At 34.6% G+C, this 19,027-nt stretch overlaps 3 protein-coding genes across 5 annotated transcripts in view; all 3 read right to left on the minus strand.

Moving 5' to 3' along the window:
* The window catches only part of LOC147536487 (putative LRR receptor-like serine/threonine-protein kinase At1g53440), a 56,738-nt gene that overhangs the window by 10,550 nt on the left and 27,161 nt on the right, over positions 1–19,027 (minus strand). The gene's annotated exons all lie outside the window — the stretch shown is intronic.
* Positions 10,979–13,171, minus strand: LOC147536488 (uncharacterized). The gene is made up of 3 exons (XM_086640374.1): positions 12,832–13,171; positions 12,394–12,711; positions 10,979–11,787 (listed from the first exon to the last, which is right to left on the minus strand). The coding sequence occupies exons 1-3, from the start codon at positions 13,169–13,171 to the stop codon at positions 10,979–10,981; spliced, it is 1,467 nt and encodes a 488-aa protein (XP_086496500.1).
* Positions 17,013–19,027, minus strand: part of LOC147536489 (putative LRR receptor-like serine/threonine-protein kinase At1g53440) — a 29,202-nt gene continuing 27,187 nt past the window's right edge. For all 3 annotated transcript variants that reach the window (XM_086643936.1, XM_086643937.1, XM_086643938.1), the window contains exons 21-24: positions 18,676–18,886; positions 18,315–18,552; positions 17,923–18,073; positions 17,013–17,616 (exon numbers count right to left, since the gene is read on the minus strand). In XM_086643936.1, the coding sequence (XP_086500062.1) occupies positions 17,215–17,616; positions 17,923–18,073; positions 18,315–18,552; positions 18,676–18,886 (1,002 nt within the window). In that variant the 3' untranslated portion in view covers positions 17,013–17,214. The remainder of the gene's footprint in view (positions 17,617–17,922; positions 18,074–18,314; positions 18,553–18,675; positions 18,887–19,027) is intronic.

Here is a 19,027-nt window from a genome sequence, read left to right on the forward strand (position 1 = left end):
ATAAACCAAACGCGTAAATTTCACAAAAAAAAATGAAGGCGTAAAATATTTGGGTATCCTCTTGAAATAAGGTGAGCTTTTGTTCTCTGGTGCCGAGCATAGTGCTTTCTTGGCATACTGCTAAATTTGGTAGTAGATTGTATACAATTTTATAATAAATTTGATAGTAGATTGGACAAAAGATTCAGATAAATGGATAGATCATTAATAATCTATGAGATTGTTCTTCTGTTTAAAAAAACCAAATTGATTACATATTCAAATCTATAGTCATGTGATTAAATTCCAACAAGTTAAAATTAGTTGGGAATGAATAGAGACGACTTACATATTATATTCCTAATTAGTGTTTGATGTTCTTTGAGTCTATTACATTTCTTTTTTCTTTTTTTGGTAATGTAGAGCATATATGGTTTTTAAACATATCACGTGTGAGCGTTGTTCTGATAACATGTTAATTTTATCGTAACCAAAATCAAAACTAATTTTTTTTTGTGAAAATAGGCCCAAGGCTTTATTAATCAGTTATTTGATAAAAAAAAATGGCTCTATCACTAGCCAGGCTTACAACGCAACTTGGAAGTTCCAAGAGCTCCTGAGCTGCGTTCAAAGCAGAATTGAAAGCAACATGCGCTAGTTTATACGCTACTTGATTAGCATTATGATTACAGTGAGTGAACAAACAATCTTGGATAATGGAGCTCGCTTCTTTTATTTCTACCATCAATGTTCGTAGTTTCCAAGGGACTTCATATTCGCTTGCTTTACAAGCTTGTATCACCATCATTGAATCACCTTCAATGATGAATTCCTATTGTTGCAGATCCGTTGCAATTTCAATTCCGAGTTTAGCAGCCTTTGCCTCAACTTCTAATGGTGAAAAGGCCATTGTGTTTACTGTTTTTCCTAAAACAAAATCTCCATTACCATTCCGACAAACATCAGCTATGCCTGCTTCCCTTCCTTGTAAGATGCGTCGAAATTAATTTTCAATTTTTCTTCACTATATTAGTTACTAGATTACCCATCTCTCACGTGTGAGTATCTCGCATTTATAAAGACTTAATCTCTATGGCTTTTTTTTTAGTGTGATCATTTTTTATCTATTAAAATTGTCCTACAATTATTGTTTTATCCACATGTAATTTCTTTCAACAAAAAAAATGTAATTTACATATATTGTGTGTTAGTTGTTTTTCACTTGACATTCATTATTAGAAAATATTACAAGGAGACAGAGGAAATAAGATAAGAGAAGAGACCACAAAAGTATATAAATAAAGTCAAACAAATATCTCTACAATTTTATTAAATCCTATTTTCTTCTATCCAAGAGTCTATGAGTACGTCAACACTTGGTAGCCCAAAGGGTGGATAGTGTGACATTAATTCTAAAATCCTAGAAGTCCAAGGTTAGATATTTAGAGCAGGCGGAATCTATAGTTTATTGAACTTGGGTTATTAAAAAGTATAAATAAATAATGTAGTTAGGTCAGCTATAGGCTAGTAGTTTAGTTAGGTTTTAGACTTATTTGTTTCAAAAGTTAATTACGATGGTTATCGTGCTTATCACTTCTTTGATGCATCTATGCCATTGTAATGACTTTGTAAGTCACTTTCAAAAAAGGAGTTTATGTGTACCCTTTCTCTCATCTCTCATCTCTCATCTCTCATCTCTCATCTCTGGTCTCTCATCATTTGTCTTAAAAATTGGAGAATTCTCATTTTTTATTTCTTTTAAAATAAAACGGTTGAAGGTGCCTTGAATATGAATCGATATTGGAGATAAATTTCAAGGTTGTCAAAGCAGAACTGAGCTGCCGATCCGGAGCTGATTTTCATTGCATGCAAGGCAAGACTGATTTTTGTTGCCTACAAGGTAGAGTTTCTATTTGAGTTGGGTATCCATGTATATTTCGAAATTACGAAGAAAGGCGGTGGCATTAATATTGGTTATGTTAATGATGATTATAGTGGATAAAACAGCCCTAAATGGTAGTTGTTCTCGATTGTGACCAATTGGGTCTGATTCAACTCTATCAAGCGAGTGTTTGATGTTTCATATTGTTTATGCGAACCTGGTTCTGAAAAGTCAAAGATAAAAACCATGCAAGAATGAAAGATTTAGTTAACGAGTTTCCAGGTTATAGATCTTTAACTTAAATCGTCATAGTTTTCGAACGTAATTTTCTCGTGAGACAGACTCAGTATTCTTCACTGAATTTTGGTTTGACTTATTGACAGTAATGAAATGCGGGGGAAGTGTGGGGCTATGATATGTCATAGTTGATTAATCCAAATGAATGCCCAATCGGGTTGTCGAAATCCATACAACTAATGTCATTTGACATAGATAACATAAGAAAAATGAATTTCTTTAAGGATATTTGAAAATGGAATATGGTAAGTCATCGTACATGCGTTGACATAATATTATCATTAAGTGATTGCTCTATAATGTTTGATAAAGTGAATCAATTATGCGTGCATATAAAGTTAAACGACATCCTAACATGGCCCAATTAAAAATGGCGTGTCAATCGCGAGCAATTATCATCAAGGGGAATGAGACTATTGCCTAAGTAAATGAGTAAAGTCTTAACGCAAAACCCAACCTAGTTGACTGGAGATCCCATGATCTAGGTTTAATGGGAAACTGAACTTATATACTGACTCGCCAGTAACACTGAAATAGAATATTCTCTTACCCATTCCTAAGATGAATCAGTGATGCTTGTAATTAGTGAGGATAAACCTATCTTTTAATGATTCTTGTAGTTTAGAATTTTGTTTTTTTAAGTGGGGTATAACAGGATACCTTTAATAGGAGATCACCTATATGAGTGTGAACTGGTGCCGATTTCTTGAGAAGGTAATAGCCGACTTCTCTAAAGCGCTCATGAAACCCGAGAATGTACAAGGCCGAAATGAACACAATCGAGAACTAAAAGCTATAAGGAGTGTCATGTGTGATAAATATTGCATCGGTTTACAGTTCATAGGATCCTTTTCAAGACATAGTTCACTAAGGTCCTTGTAACTCCGGTACCTAGCCACTAAGAAAGATTCAAAGCAAAAAAGCTATCTTTCTTGATGCATGGTATCTCATGTTGTGCTCTCATATGTATGTATGTTTGTCTGACTGTCTGTCATCTATTTGTATGTTGTCTGTCGTCAGTAGATAATTTCACTCATGTGGGATATTGTTGGAAAATTATTTACTATTAGCAAATCGACCTTGAACAGATCTGTTCAAGGTCAGTTCGTGACCTTGAACAGGTCTGTTCAAGGTCAGTTCGACCTTGAATAGATTGTTCAAGGTCACGAACTGACCTTGAACAGATCTGTTCAAGGTCGATTTCGACCTACTCCGGCGAAGGGAAACCCCATTCGTCGGAGTTTAGAGAGAGAGACAGGAGAGAATCTAAAAAAAAATATATTTTTTTTAGAGAGAGAGAGAGAAGAGAGAGAAAAAAAAGTTTGAAGGTTGCCGGCCGAAATTTGGCCGGCCGGCGACCCTGTCGGTGAAGACGATGATGTGGCTTGTTTTAACGAGGTGGCAGAGAGAGAAAACATGTTGGAGGAGAGAGAAAAGAAATGGAAGAGAGAGAGTAACGGTGTTATAACGGAAGGGGGCCATATGGGTATTTCTCGTAAAGTAGGGGGCAGGCAGGAAGCTGGTCACAAAGTTGGGGGCCATTAGGGAAATAACCCTAATTTTTTATTTGAGTATAATTACATCTAATGGGCACTTGTGAAAAGGCACAAGTTAACAACCCATATGGAGAGACATCTTGTGGATTTGTAGAGTCACGACTAACTATATAAATACACAATTTGATTTTTGGACTGTTTTTAATCAAGTCTTTTGAAGACAAAAATTGAGTCGTCTAGAGTCGTGTATGAGAGCATAATAACTCGGAATTCGTTGGAGCATACAAAATTGTAGTGCTTCTTTCTACATGACGCGATCATTGTATCTTGGGAGACAAATATCCATGGAACCGTTAGCACCATTGCGGGGGCATGATTGTCTTAAGGAAATAGTGACCACTCGCCTCGATCATCAAACAAGATAAATTTTCATTTTTATATTTGTATATTCTAATAGTGTCATATTATTCGACTGTCAAGAATCGAATCTGTAAACCCCGAAACCAACATTCTAATATATGCCTCTTATCTTGCCCATCATAGTTTGTCCTTATCTATACATAATAGGCCTTTCTTGTTCTTCACAAGCCTAGTTTTAACTTTTAATATAGCTAAAGAAAGGAATGTGTAAATATCCCATGGGCTTATCTGCCTTACAATATAAGGGAAATAAAAATGAATTACTTGTACCATATTACTTTTGAAAATTTTAATTTTGCGTACCAACTACCAGTTTATCAACATCTCGACTAATATACAAAATGATTATGATTTAAATGGCGGAGTACTACAGTTATCTTGAGAGAATTGGAACAAATGATTATAAACTATGTAAGTTACATAATTTGTAGCTTCCATTTTCCACTTAGAATGGTGATATTTAGGTCAATCCCCAGTTTTTTCATGATCCAAGGTTCATTTATTTTTGGAGATTGATAGATGGCCGGAAAATCAGGCCGGTATGGTTCAAGTGATGACGTAACATACTCTTTTTTTTTTTGTTGACAGGACGTAACATACTCTTTTATTTTGTTGACAGGACCTAACATACTTTGGAACAGAAAATGAGCATGCCACATCAACATTCATATTCCGTTAGGACTTTTGGGCCACATACCACAGTTCTTTATTTCTTTGATACTGTACTAGCCCTAGAAAGGAGGTCAGGTGATTAAATACGGCAAATAGACCAATAACCAGGCATCAATTCAATCTATTTATGCCTGCCTAGAGCCCTTAAAAATGACATTGTATAAGCCCTAAAAGTTGTTTTACCTAGGTGAATTTTTGTAATGGTTTAAATTTTTCTGCAACCGCCTATAGCCGTCCCAAAGTAGTCGTGTGTGATGTTTTTTCTACATTTATCGTGGCTCCCGGCCGTTTGTGAGATTATGTCAATACATTTAGCAAGTACTGCATTCGACCTAGCCTTGCCCTTTTTGAAATGGGTAGGCTAAAATCTTGAGGCTAATAGAAGCCAATAGATGAAGTAAATGGGCTAAAACTTCAAGTTAATAACTATTTAGGTCAAAAAAATATGCAAAATAGTTGGAAAGACACATAACATTTGGAAATTATCAAAGAGGTCAAAAAGATCCCGAGAGTGTCCCGAAAATCTGAATCGTCATCATTGCCCTTAACAGATTTCGAAATGACGCGCCTATCCAACATATATAAAGTGATTTTCAGAAATAAAAAAAATCAAATCTCTCTTCTTTCCCTCGCGATTCAGCGACTTTTCAGTTTCCAGTCGAACATCTTCGTTCTTCTTCATCTTCTTCCTCGAATTTTAGGGTTTCTAAAGGTTATAATCTCTCTACAATCGACTAAATCAACACTAAAGTAAGTATATCTTCACTAAATGTTTCGATTTCTTTTGGTTCTATCCAACCTTCTGTTCCGATTTCTTTAGATTTGTAAACCCTATTTATTTGATTTTGTGTTTATGAATTTTGTTTACAAACAACTTTTAAAGTAGCAGATTTACCTAATGTCTTTAAAACCTAATATATCTTTGACTAGCAAACCCTATTTGCAGTTGTAGATCTGTAAATATGGTTTGTAAACCGAAAATATTTGATCGTGATTTTTGAATGGTTTTTGAGATCATGATTTGCAAAAATAGATCTGCAACTAGAGTTTACAAACCCTTTGCTAACACTATTTGCATTAATAAAACTGCAAATCAATTGGTTTAGAAACATTTTATTGTTTGTGCTATTTTAAGTGGATTTTCCAAAACACTATTTACTGTTTGCAATGGTAGAACTGAAGTGTCTGAACATTGTTGGTTAGAACTGTGTTAAAGGAGTTATGCAAACATTATTTGCATTAATGAATAATGAAGTGTCTGAACATTGTTGGTTAGAACTGTGTTAAAGTAGTTATACAAACATTATTTGCATTATTGAATAATGAAGTGTCTGAACATTGTTGGTTAGAACTGTGTTAAAGTAGTTATACAAACATTATTTGCATTATTGAATAATGAAGTGTCTGAACATTGTTGCTTAGAACTGTTTTAAAGGAGTTATACAAACATTATTTGCATTAATGAATAATGAAGTGTTTGAACACTGTTGCTTAGAACTGTTTTAAATGAGTTATACAAACATTATTTGCATCAATGAATAATGAAGTGTTTGAACACTGTTGCTTAGAACTGTTTTAAATGAGTTATGCAAACATTATTTGCATTAATGAATAATGAAATGTTTGAACATTGTTGCTTAGAACTGTTTTAAATGAGTTATGCAAACATTATTTGCATTAATGAATAATGAAGTGTTTGAACATTTTTGCTTAGAACTGTTTTAAATGAGTTATGCAAACACTATTTGCATTAATGAATAATGAAGTGTTTGAACATTTTTGCTTAGAACTATTTTAAATGAGTTATGCAAACACTATTTGCATTAATGAATACTGAAGTGTTTGAACATTGTTGCTTAGAACTGTTTTAAATGAGTTATGCAAACACTATTTGCATTAATGAATAATGAAGTGTTTGAACATTGTTGCTTAGAACTGTTTTAAATGAGTTATGCAAACATTATTTGCATTAATGAATAATGAAGTGTTTGAACATTGTTGCTTAGAACTGTTTTAAATGAGTTATGCAAACATTATTTGCATTAATAAAAACTGCAAAAATGGTTCTGAAAACAGTTTTGTTTACTGCTGAAAATTGGTTCTCTTGATTGATTATGCAGAAAATGGTGAAAGCTAAAATAGCAGGAAATCAGATGATGAAATCAGATAGTACCGAGCCTATGCAATCCGATAGTACAGATATTGTGGTATCAGATACTTCAAAAGTGATGAAAACAGTTAGTAAAAAAGTTGTGAAAAAAGAATATCACACTTACAACTACAGGAGCACAATGAGGAAAACAACAATGTTCATGAAAAAGATAGGTGGTAAAATGAAATTTGAACACTGTAATTCACTTTCGGAAACTCCTTTTGGTTCACTTTTTCAAGCTTTCTATGATGAAGAAATAGAAGCAGCCAATTTAGAACGACCAATATCAGTTATCTATGAGTTGGTCAAAAGATACAACGTAGAAAAGGGAAAATTTGAATTTGGTGAGTTAGATATAGAGTTCAAGGTAGACGATGTGGCTATTCTGCTAGGAATGCCAAAAGAAGGTGTACTTGTTTCACCATTTGAAGGAAAAAAGGATGAAGAATTTGTTAGTAGATATTTCGGGAAGGCGTATAAAGTTTCTACAACAACCATAGAATCAGCAATTGAAAGTTTCTTTGTAGAAGAAAACGAGAACACAGAAGATTTTGTGAAGTTGATGATCATGCATATCTCTTCCTCTTTCCTGTTTGCAACACAAGCTGGAACGACTATACAAACATCATTCACGAACTTGTTGAGGTCAATGGAAGGTATAAACTCAATTTCATGGCCTACTGTAATACATAATTACATGATGAGGTCGATTGAAGAGAATGTCAACAGACCAGCAAAAGCTTCAGGACGTCTTCTTCTTTTACCGGTAAATTAATTTTTGTTCATCTTCATTCACATTATGCAAATTTACATAGTTTTCTCGTCCTAATATGTTTGTGTTCAAATTATGCAGTTCTGGTTTTGCGAACATTCTAATCTTTATAGAACAGTACATCAAAAGAAGGACAGATGTCCTCGCATTATTAGATGGAGTCTTGACCACATGAAGTTAGATTTTCTTGATGCTCTGGAAGATGTGACAGCTAACCAGGTATATTATGTTTACTTTTGCAAATCATTAACTTGTGTACTAGGGTTACATACTGTATTTTTCATAGATTGTTTGCGATGTTGAATGCATTTTGTAATTTGCAAAATACATTGTTTGAATTTCAGCTCTCCGAAGATTTTTTTGTGCCTCTTTCAGAAAGTGAAGAACTTCTAATTTCTGGTGGGATATTGACTATGCCTGATGAAATTGATGTTTCTAATTTGAAACATCTTGAAGATAAAGTTCAAAAGTTAGAAGTTCAGTGTGAAGATCAAAAGAAATATTTGAAGATAAAAAATGAAGAAATCGAGAAGTTGGAGGAGGAAATATGTTGTGTAAGAGAATCAAACATGATTCTAAATAAAGATATTGAAGAACTAAAAACTGCAATAGAAGCTAAGTGCAATGAGGAGGTTGAGGAGAACACATCAAAAATGAAGAGCCCTGAAAAAAAAATGGCTTCAAAGTCAAATACAATCAGTATGGAGAAGAATGTTACTGTTAGTCATGAAATGACTAAGTTGAACACAGAAGTTGATACGTCTAAGTATCAAAAAAGAAAGTTCAATGAAACTTCAGACTTCGTGACACCAACCAATCAAGTCAAGACAAAGAAGTTAAAAGTTAAAAACAAATCAAGAGGTTCATCAATTGAGAAAGTTAGTGTTCAAACTAATGAAAGTACAGAAAAGAAAGCAGCTTCATCAATTGAGAAAATTAGTGCTCAAACAAAGGGAAGTGCAGAAAAGAAAGCAATTGAAAATGGTACAAAGGGAAGTGAAATTAGTAACAAAGAAATTGAAGCTAGTAAGAAAGGAAGTGGAGATTTCGAAAAATGGGAAAGTTCTAAAATATGGAATTTGTTCACTAGAGAGGAACTCAAAACAATTAAAGGATTCTATGCATTGGCAGACAAGAAGTAAGTACATTACTTTTAAGGTTTACAAAGTGAATTCAAACTCTATATTTCTTCAAACAGTGAGTTGCAAATTGTATGCATTTGCAGTTGCAACCATATATCTGCAAACAATTAGTTGCAAACTCTGTATGTGCAAACAATTGGTTGCATCTTTTTTCCTGCAAACAGTTGTTTGCAACTCATTGGATGCAAAACATATGGTTGCAAAATAAGTGATTTTGTTTGAATATTTTTTTGTAGTTCAATTGCTTGGGATAAAAACCAACAGTTGTTGATCTGTGGAGAACAAATCGAGAGTTTGATTATGAACGAATTTGTTGATAGTCAAATTATTGATTGGTATCTAGAATACAGAGTGGGAATAGTCAAGGATACGGCAGTTTTCAGCTCAACAATATGGGTAACATATTTCAGACTACTATATTTTGTATTTAGTTTTGGATTATTTATCTAATTAGATGAACGTTAATTTACATGTAGACTTTAATGCAATTTGAATCTTCGCAACGGAACATGTCACAACTACTTGCTAAGAAACTCAAAGAAGCTTTTAAGAAGAAACGTGACTGGTTCCTGTTCCCATTAAACACAACTATTGATGACAAGATTAGGTTGCCATTGGCATCTTGTTGTTTTTGATAGAGTTGATGCAGTATGGTATCATTATGATTTTTTGAAGAAAACTCCAAAATTAAGTATGAGAAGTGCGAAGGATGCAAAGAAGTTCGCAGTCATGTTGGTTGACATAATCAATGAAGCTGGACTAACTAAACAACCACTGAAATCAAGTCCAAAGATAACCAAAGTTAACTGCCCAAAACAGAACAACTCGTGAGTATAAAAAATCATTTTGATTTCATTGTTTTAGCATATAAATGATGAGTACTAATTAGTGAATAATATAATGTAGGATTGATTGTGCAATGTATGTGCTTCTGTATGCTGATGTTATAAAAAATGGAGACAGTCCTTTGATTAAGCCAAACTGGCCGGAAGAAATGCCAGAGAAGGCTTCAAGGAAGAGAGCTGAAATTGCAGCTGCAATTTTGAATGATTCAACAAACAAACCCTGGGTTGAAGGAACAGTTAGTGATGAAAATGCTGATTGATGTATGTGAACAGAACAAGTATACAAAAATATGCAACCAATTGTTTGCATATTTGATAATTTCCTAACTATAGATGTTTGCAATATTGATTGAATATTTGATAATTTCCACACTATATTGATGTTTGCATAATTGTATGCTTATTTGACAATTGAGAACTAGTATTTTTACTGAATGTTGGTAGGTTTTAAGGCCAAAACAATATATTTTTTATAAAATTTGTTAGAGCAAAACACAAATTTATTTTTGTAAAAGAAATCGGGGGCTACGCCCCCGAACCCCTGTCAAAGATATTTTTACTAAATGTTGGCCAAAATAATATAAAATTTGTTAAGAGCAAAACAAATTTATTTTTTCTAAAAAAATCGGGGGCGCCCCCGTCAAAAATATTGAACTTAAATTTAAAAAACGAAGGCAACAAACACCCATCAAAATTTATGAAAAAAACAAAATGATTATGCGAACAATTCAAAAAATTTTTGTAAACAAATCGTTATATGCTTACAATAGTTGGAAACCTCTTCTGCATAGATGGAATGTGCAAACACGTTTGCATATGCTGAACGTGCGAACATGTTTGCGTATGTGGAACGTGCAAACACATTTGCATAGATTGAACGTGCAAACACATTTGCATAGGTGGAATTTACACGTTTGCATATGTTGAATGTGCAAACACGTTTGCATAGGTGGAATGTGCAACATATTCGCATAGGTGGAATGTGCAAACATGTTTGCATAGGTGGAATGTGCAAACGTTTGCGTAGGTGGAATGTGCAAACATGTTTGCATAGGTGGAATGTGCAATAGTGGAATGTGCAAACACGTTTGCATAGGTGGAATGTGCTTGAATATTTGCAAACACGGTGCAAACAGGTGTTTGCACACCACACTTCCAATCAGGTGCCTACATACAAACCTAAAAAAGTGTACCTGCAACAGTTTCAAGCAAATTATCTTCGCATTACATTAACCAGAAAAAAGTTCATATTCAAATGTCAAATAATCCTTTACATTAACAATAAAGAAAAACAATAAAGAAATGAATGTCAAAATTAATCTTAATTCAATATTGCTGCACACGTTCTTTTGTTGTGATACGATAACTTGCCACAACGTCCACATTTTCTCTTCTTCTTAAACTTGGCTGCTCCAGCACTCTCAATTCTCACACTCCTTGGCTTACCAGGTTGTCTCTTATTTGATGGTGGATGGATTATCATCTCATTTGCTGAAAACTCCTTGGGTTCATCACTGTTTGGAATGGGGATAATGGCGTGTTCATAAGTTTTCTTGAAGCTTTCGGTGGTAAAATATTCTTCAACAAATTTATCCATAGGTCGTCCATCATACTTGATAGCTGTTATAGCATGCTCACATGGTATGCATTCAACTTGCCATTTCAAACACGAACAGTAGAACGTACTCAAATCAACTAACTGACTTGGTGTTGAAAAGATCTCATATACAAATTTCAATGATTTTACAACCTTCCATGTAGAACCGAACTTTCGCCTTTGTCTTATGATTTTATCTATCTCTGGACACAGTAAACTAGTCCATTTTTCAGCTAGTTCAAGTCTTGTTTGCATCATTTCCATCATTCGTACACAAATGGTTTCTAACATTAGAACTATCGACATGCCCCTTTCCTCCCTAATCCATGAATTATAACTCTCACACAAGGATGAACAAACCTCACCATACCTTTTACCGACAAAATGAGAGTTTGCCCACTTTTCAAATGGGCAATTCTTAAAGAAATCCGTCAAAGGTCTACCACCTACTAACTCCATCTCTTTAAAATGAATGTTAAATTCATCCTTAGTCAATGCACGAGCAGCCCGATACAACAAAGACTCAATGTAATCTGCTCTTTGAGAACCATAACCAATTGCATTAACTAAGTTGTTCCTAATGTGCCACACACAATAACTATGGTGTGCATTTGGAAAAAGATCACCAACTCCTTTGATAATACTCGGGTGACGGTCAGACAAGAAAGTATATGTACGACTTCTATCAACAACACGAGCCAAATTCTCCAAAAAGCAATTCCAATTTGAATTGTTTTCAACACTAACAACAGCTAAAGCAATAGTAAAAAATCCTGAAAAGAAAACGTAGTTAAATAAATAAATTGCAACTAGTTAAACAAAACTATATAAGTTCATCAACTTAAAAAACCATACCAAATATGTTTTCATGACATATATATGCAGAGGTTGAATATGCAAACATGTTTGCATGACATATATTTGCAAATATGGTTGCAGAACACACAGATGCAAACAACTGTTTGCATAACAAACACATGCAAACATGTGTTTGCATACCACACATTGTTCCCAATCAGGTGTGCATACAGAAACCTTAAAAACATTAATTCATGAACTTAGAAATCATACTTTCATTACCATTCTTTTTAACTATTTATAACACATACTATATAAATTCATGAACTTAGAAATCATACCTTCATTACCATTCTTCGCAGAAGCAATTAGCAAAGTCCCCTTACATTTGGATTTAAGATGCGTCCCATCAATCCAAATAACAGGCCTGCAGTACTTAAAACCATGAATACAAGCCTCGTATGCTATAAAAACTCTTTCAAACTGATAAGTGTCCATATTAAGTTGTAGCTGCACATAACTACCAGGATTCCACTTCATAATGGACTTCGTATACCAATCAAGTTTAGCATATCCAGATTCCTCATCACCAAATGCAGAATGAAGTGCTTTTTTCTTTGCATTGTAAGCAATATGGTATGGGATTTTAATACCATAATCTGATTGAAAAGTAGTAATAATAGCTTTGTTTTTCTTCTTTGGATCAACCTTTACTTCACTTTCTATCAAATTAGACAAAACAATAGAATGAACTGCTGGCTTGTTTATATCAGTAAAACCTCCACCACAAGTGTGCTCAGGAACATATTTCTTCAAATAAAATAACGATGATATACCAAACCTTGAACAACCATGAACCTTCCACCCACAACCCTGAACCGGACATACTGCTACTACCTGATGAGCATGGTTCCTCTTCATTCTATACCCAAAACCAAATTTGATGGAATACCTATTCAATGCAAACCTAAATTGATCAGCACCTCCTTCAAACTTTTGACCAACTTCCGTAAACACAGATCCCCAAGATTCAGACCGGAGAGGATGTTGGAACAACTTCGATGAAGAACTAGCTTGAGTAAAACAAGATGACACACTAGAAGACTCAATTAAATCCATCACCTGACCATGAAAACAAAAAATTTAACAATGATGCAAATTGTGCAAACACCATTTGCAGAACAAAATTCAGATTTAGGTTCGAAGATTCATCAAAAATCTGTTAAGCATGCTGCAAATACAAAAGTAATGTTCTACACAATTGTGAAAACACCATTTGCTGCTCTACTCCAAATTGTGCAAACACAATTTGCACAACAAATTCATCAGAAATAGATATTTACTTGATCATCAGAACCAACAAACCATGTATGAAAAAAATCAAAAACAATAAACATAAAGCAATCTATAATACAAATCAAAAAGATAAATCAAAAGCAATTCATATATAGGGCTGAAGATTCATCAAGTAGATAGAGGAAAATAAACAACAAACAAATCAAAAGATAATTTATAATCTATTATATAAATAAAACAAACTTACAGTAAAGAAGATGAAGAAGATGAACTTACAGTAAAGAAGATGAAGATGATGAACTTACGAAACGAATGTGAAGATGAAGATGAAGCAGATAACTTCGGCAAACCCTAATTATTTGTATAAAAAGAAAACTAAAGAGAAGATGAAGACCTAAATAGTTATGAATCAATGAAGGAAGAAAGTATATCTTCAAATCATCGTCTTCTCTTCGTCTTCTCGATCGAAAAGTTATGCCCTAGGTTTTCCCCATCGAGTTGCAGCCGTAAGGAGAGAGAGAGAGAGAGAGAGAGAGCAAAATACAAAAGGGTAATACAGGAATAATGAAAAAGCTGTTTTAAAATTTCGACCTTAATAATAATTAATGAAATTATTTTAAACCTAACCTCTGATTAGCCTTAATATTATGATAGAAAATAGTTAATAGTGAAAGATTAGGACTTTTTTAGCTATATTGAAACTATTTACTACCTAAAAAGTAATTTTCTAAAACTTCAACCCTAACTAGAAATTCCTACGGTTACTTCAACAACAAAAAAACTAGAAATTCCTATGGTCTCCTCCCAACAAATCATTTATGGATGATTATCTGTAAAGGACAAAGACCCATAACACATTTTTTTTTTGTTGCAAAGGAAATAGATTAGCAAATAAGAGTATTATTACAATATCTATACCAAATTAAAAGGGGAACAACCTCTCAACTATCACAACTAAAGTTATTTCTACACCATTGAGCAGCGAAAAATTCCGAAAAGAATTAGATCTTCGTCTAAAGACTATAGAACCAAAACTAGGAAGATATAACTAAAATTACTGAACTTTATTGAATTATCTGAATGAATAAACAACTACGAGTCCCCCCTTTATATAGCCCTAGGGTTTCCTAATCCTAATCAAATTCAAATAGCAACTTCTAAGAAAATAAAACACTAGAATAAAAGAAATCCTAAACTTAAAACAATTACTAAAAATAGAAAAAAAAACTACTAAAAGTCCGTTTTTGAGGACCTAAACAATGGAATTTGACCCTCAAAGTGGGTCGGTTGTTGCGAAGCGTAAACGAATGGACGGAAAGGCTATTTCGCACCATCCCTCAAAATTTCGTTCAATTCCGACACCGTAGCTTCTGTTTTGCCCGTTTTAGTCTGTCATCTTTATACTTGACCACATCTATTTCTTCCATGTATTTTTTTCGGCCAATTCCTCTACATCACCATTTCGCCAGAGTGTCCGCGAGATCATTGCTTTTGCGAGGGAGATGCGTGAAGATAACTGCTTGGAACTTCTTGAGTAGGAGCCTAATAGATGGGACATGCACTTCGGTTTGCCAGTGGATGTGATGTCGAGGGTTATTCAAATGGTTGATGATAGCTAGGTTATCACTTTCGATGTGAAGATATTCAATGCGTTTGGTGATAGCCCATTTGATGCCTTCAGCTATGGCTCTGATTTCTCCTTCTTCTGTCGATCTCGTATTGGTAAGGAGAGTGTGAGCATGTATACGTTCTGCTTTGGCATTATGAAATATAATGCTGACACCTGCTTGAACATTGATATCAATAAACGAAGGTCGCGGCTTTGGGGAATAAACAAAAGTCTCCGGGGAATAAAGATTTTGGTCACATCTTTATTTTTGGTCCGAAAATTGGATTCCTTGTTTTTTAGTCCCTAATCTTCATCTTCACAACTTTCTCTCTCCTACTCTCTCTGGATTGAGATGAGATCAAATTTTTGGTGCGGGTTGTATAGATCTTTTATAGCTCGAGTGACCTGTGAAGTTTGGATTGAGCAGTCTCTTTAGTCTCAATGGGTTCTTTGAACTCCAAGAAACTCTTTTGTTAGATTTTACAGAAAAGAAGAAAGCAAATAAGTTAGAGAGAGAGAGAGAGATGAGTAGCATATGAACAGGTTATGATCTATCAGTCACTAATTTCTCCAATTCCTCTGTTCTTCGAGAATTATTGTTTGTTCTTTTGGATTGAGCTTCCCAACCCACACATTTAGGGCAATTTCGATACCGTTTTCTGTTTCCAGTGAGTGTAGAATTGAAGGCAAATGACCACCATATTGTCTGCTCTTCTTTTTTCCATTGACTTTAGAAGTTCTTCTAGGGCTAGGGGGAACCACTGTTGCTACTTGACACTTGAGGGATTTTAGGGTTTGATTTCCAACTAAAGGAATTGAAGATGTTTTATTGAAATGGTTATTAGTTCCTGGATTAGGTGGAACTGAATTTAAAGAAAAAACATGTAATTTTCTTCTTCTCTGGTCAGGGAGCTTAAACCCTAGACAAACCCTAGCTTTATAATCTCTTGTGAGAAGTAGAGAAACCTTAAAATAGTGGAAAGTTGGAAACTTGTGGGGGATTAATAATGGGTTTTGGAATGAATTGTGGAAATTATCGTGCCCTAATCCACCCGAAGCACAACAACCAGAGAGCATCTTTGATAATCAAGCTTGGGTAATCTCAAAGGTGCCTCCTTTTTTCAGTGTCCGAATACAGAGAGAGAAAGATATTAAAAACAGAGTCTGGGTTTGGTGGGTGGTTGTCATATGTGGAGATGAAGATTAAGGACCAGAAAGTAAGGATTCCAATTTTCGGACCAAAAAGAAAGATGTGACCAAAATCTTTATTCCCCGGAGACTTTTGTTTATTCCCCAAAGCCGCGGCCTAAACGAAACATCAGTTTTTAGTTTAATAAACGGGTTAGTGGGGGGTAACCAAGTAACCTTATGATGTTGTCGTTGTGTCTTATGCATGATAGTAGAAGGTCGAGGAAAGGCTAAATTTTGTTTTATTACGTGCGTAGGCTCGATAGTGGTTTGCTGAAAGCATTTAGAGCATCTTGTTTTCCAAATATGCCATAAAACTATGGCACGAAGGGAAATAATATTGTCACTAACCTTATAATTAGTTTTATTCCACGAGATAATCCATTGAGCTAAACATATTATATTAGAAGTAGTAATATTGAAGTAAAACCATATGTTCCTAGCAAAGCTGTAATGAAGAAGAGCATGATCTATAGTTTCAATTTCTCCACAGTAACAACAGTTCGTGACATTGCCAATATATTTAATTACTAATAATGTGACGCACCGGAAGACTATTAGTGCAACAATTCAACAGAAAAAGTAAAATGCGAGGGATAGTTTGGATGGTCCAAATGAAGCTCCATAACCCATGATAAAAGAAAACAATCAAAGATGACAAAATAAGCAATTAAGCATACTATTTTAAACTCTAACCCGTGAAGAATTACTTGTTCAACTTCATCGTCGAAAAAGATATGAAGTTGATGTCGAGAAGATACAATCATTCGACAGTTAATTAGTCATAATTTTATCATCAAGTCCATCGTGCAATTACGCATATTCAGATCTCGAAAATAGAGGCAAGAGTGAGACTCAATGTGATCATTTTTGTATCAAAAAAATTGTGTGAATTTATCTTTATTATTGTATTTATGTACCATGTCTAATACAATTGAGTAAATGTATAAGAAATAATACATGTCTTCCTTGTCGTAGTCGGACCGAGTGAAACAGAGCAACCCGGGCAGGAAAAGGAACAAAAGAAAGAATTCCGCAGCTAGCGAGTCAAAGGAGATGGAAGGAACGCTTACCTATGCAACATTGAATGCTCTTCTACTTGGAGAATATCACTGCCTATAGAATATTCAGCTGTCGAAGAATCAAGCCATGGGCTATCCACAGATGTGCTCTCTTTCGAACCTCTTGAGAATTGTGAATTTTGTGTTTGACTATCATATGAGACCCTCTCGAAAGTCCTAAACCTCATTTTATCAGCCCTCGAATTGAACTTCACGATAGGTGCTTGGACTGGAATTTGGCCTTCGAGCATACGTACAACATCAGACATTATCGGTCTTAGACTAGGAGATGTGTTAGTACACAAGAGACCCAAATTGAGTATTAACAAAGCTTCTTCTTCTGAGTAGTTTGTTCCCAGAATTGGATCAACAAGTTCGAGGAGATTTCCCTGCTCTTGTAATACATAAGCCTGCATTTCGTGAAGAAGAAAGTAAATTATCATGCTTACGTCCATATATGTGCACGTGGAGGTCTACGCGTATATCCAACACTTGACTCTAGTACAAGATACTGATACTCATATCGGTGTCCTAAAGTATAAGGTTTTTCTCAAGCTAGTTAAAGTTCACACATCCTCCTAGATCATGTTAAGATTATCATTCGAGGGAATATCGTATCCCTAATTTTTCTATACCGTCTCTCTAACTTGGTTTACACTTTTCAAGAAGATGATTCATAACATGTTGAGTGGTAGCTACAACGAAAATAACATTACCCAGTCGAGAAGATGCATAAACTCTTCCTCTGGCAAGTAATTTGTGTTGCTCTTCCCACTTACAATCTCTAACGCGACAACTCCGAAGCTATAAACATCTGCTTTATGAGTCAAGTAACCCCTCATTGCATATTCTGGAGCCATATAACCTCTACAAGAATGAAGATCCAGAGGGCATTAGCTCATGGTCGAAACAACATATGATCACTTGATCAAGTTTGATCTACGAAGCAAATCTCTGGGTGAATTGATTCAGTATATCTGAAGTTGTTATCCATCAATTTTAAATCCTGATCTATGATAATATATCATGTATCGAGGCAAGAATTTGCTTAAGCAAAGTGAACTAATCACGTAAAAAGTGAAAGATTGAAGGTATCAAAATAACTCACATGGTTCCTGCTATTCGTGTGCTAATATGGGTGTTCTCGTCGTCATCAAGCTTAGCCAAACCAAAATCAGATATCTTCGCAGTGAGATCTTTATCAAGCAAGACATTGGTTGCCTTTATGTCTCTGTGAACAATCTTCAACCTTGATTCTTCATGAAGATAAGTTAAACCTTTTGCTATCTCTAGGCAAATCTTACGCCGTGTCGCCCAAGTCAAATTCAAAACTTGCTCTTCCCTGCCTAAATGCGAAAATTCTCACAAGTTATAGCCAAAAAGTTGTTCACCTCAATAAAGGAAATATCAAAATTGACATATATTAACTCAAAACGTCGAAATATGGTAGAAAATGTGACGGTCTTTACCAAAAAGAGCACGAGCGAGGCTATTATTTTCCATGTATTCGTATATTAGCAATAGTTGGTTTCCTTCAATACAACATCCAAAAAGCTTCACGAGGTTGGGATGTTGTAATGCAGAAATCATTCCTATCTCGTTCACGAATTCACGGTTGCCTTGCTTTGACTTGGCAGAGAGTTGCTTGACAGCAATTACAGAACCATCTGGCAGTATACCCTGAGATAACAGAATTAATAACTTCAAAAATTTACGCTCCATTTCTTGTAGAATTCATGCTAATGAAATATGATCTATATAATTACTATACTCCAACCGTAAAACAATTTGCTTTTGCATTTTTCGAAGAAATAATTTAGG

This window comes from Eschscholzia californica, unplaced genomic scaffold (assembly GCF_041429995.1).
Source record: "Eschscholzia californica isolate CP2 unplaced genomic scaffold, dmEscCali1.0.p SCAF_5, whole genome shotgun sequence".
NCBI classification, from domain to species: Eukaryota; Viridiplantae; Streptophyta; class Magnoliopsida; order Ranunculales; family Papaveraceae; genus Eschscholzia; species Eschscholzia californica.

What these genes read in the sequence shown, in the direction of transcription:
- LOC147536488 (XM_086640374.1), bottom strand. Translation starts at nt 13,171, where the DNA reads ATGGATTTAATTGAGTCTTCTAGTGTGTCATCTTGTTTTACTCAAGCT. An exon ending in TGAGCACACTTGTGGTGGAG is followed by an intron (nt 12,712 to 12,831) that starts GTTTTACTGATA and finishes CTTTTCAATCAG; the next exon opens with ATTATGGTATTAAAATCCCA. An exon ending in TGCGAAGAATGGTAATGAAG is followed by an intron (nt 11,788 to 12,393) that starts GTATGATTTCTA and finishes CTCAAAGAGCAG; the next exon opens with ATTACATTGAGTCTTTGTTG.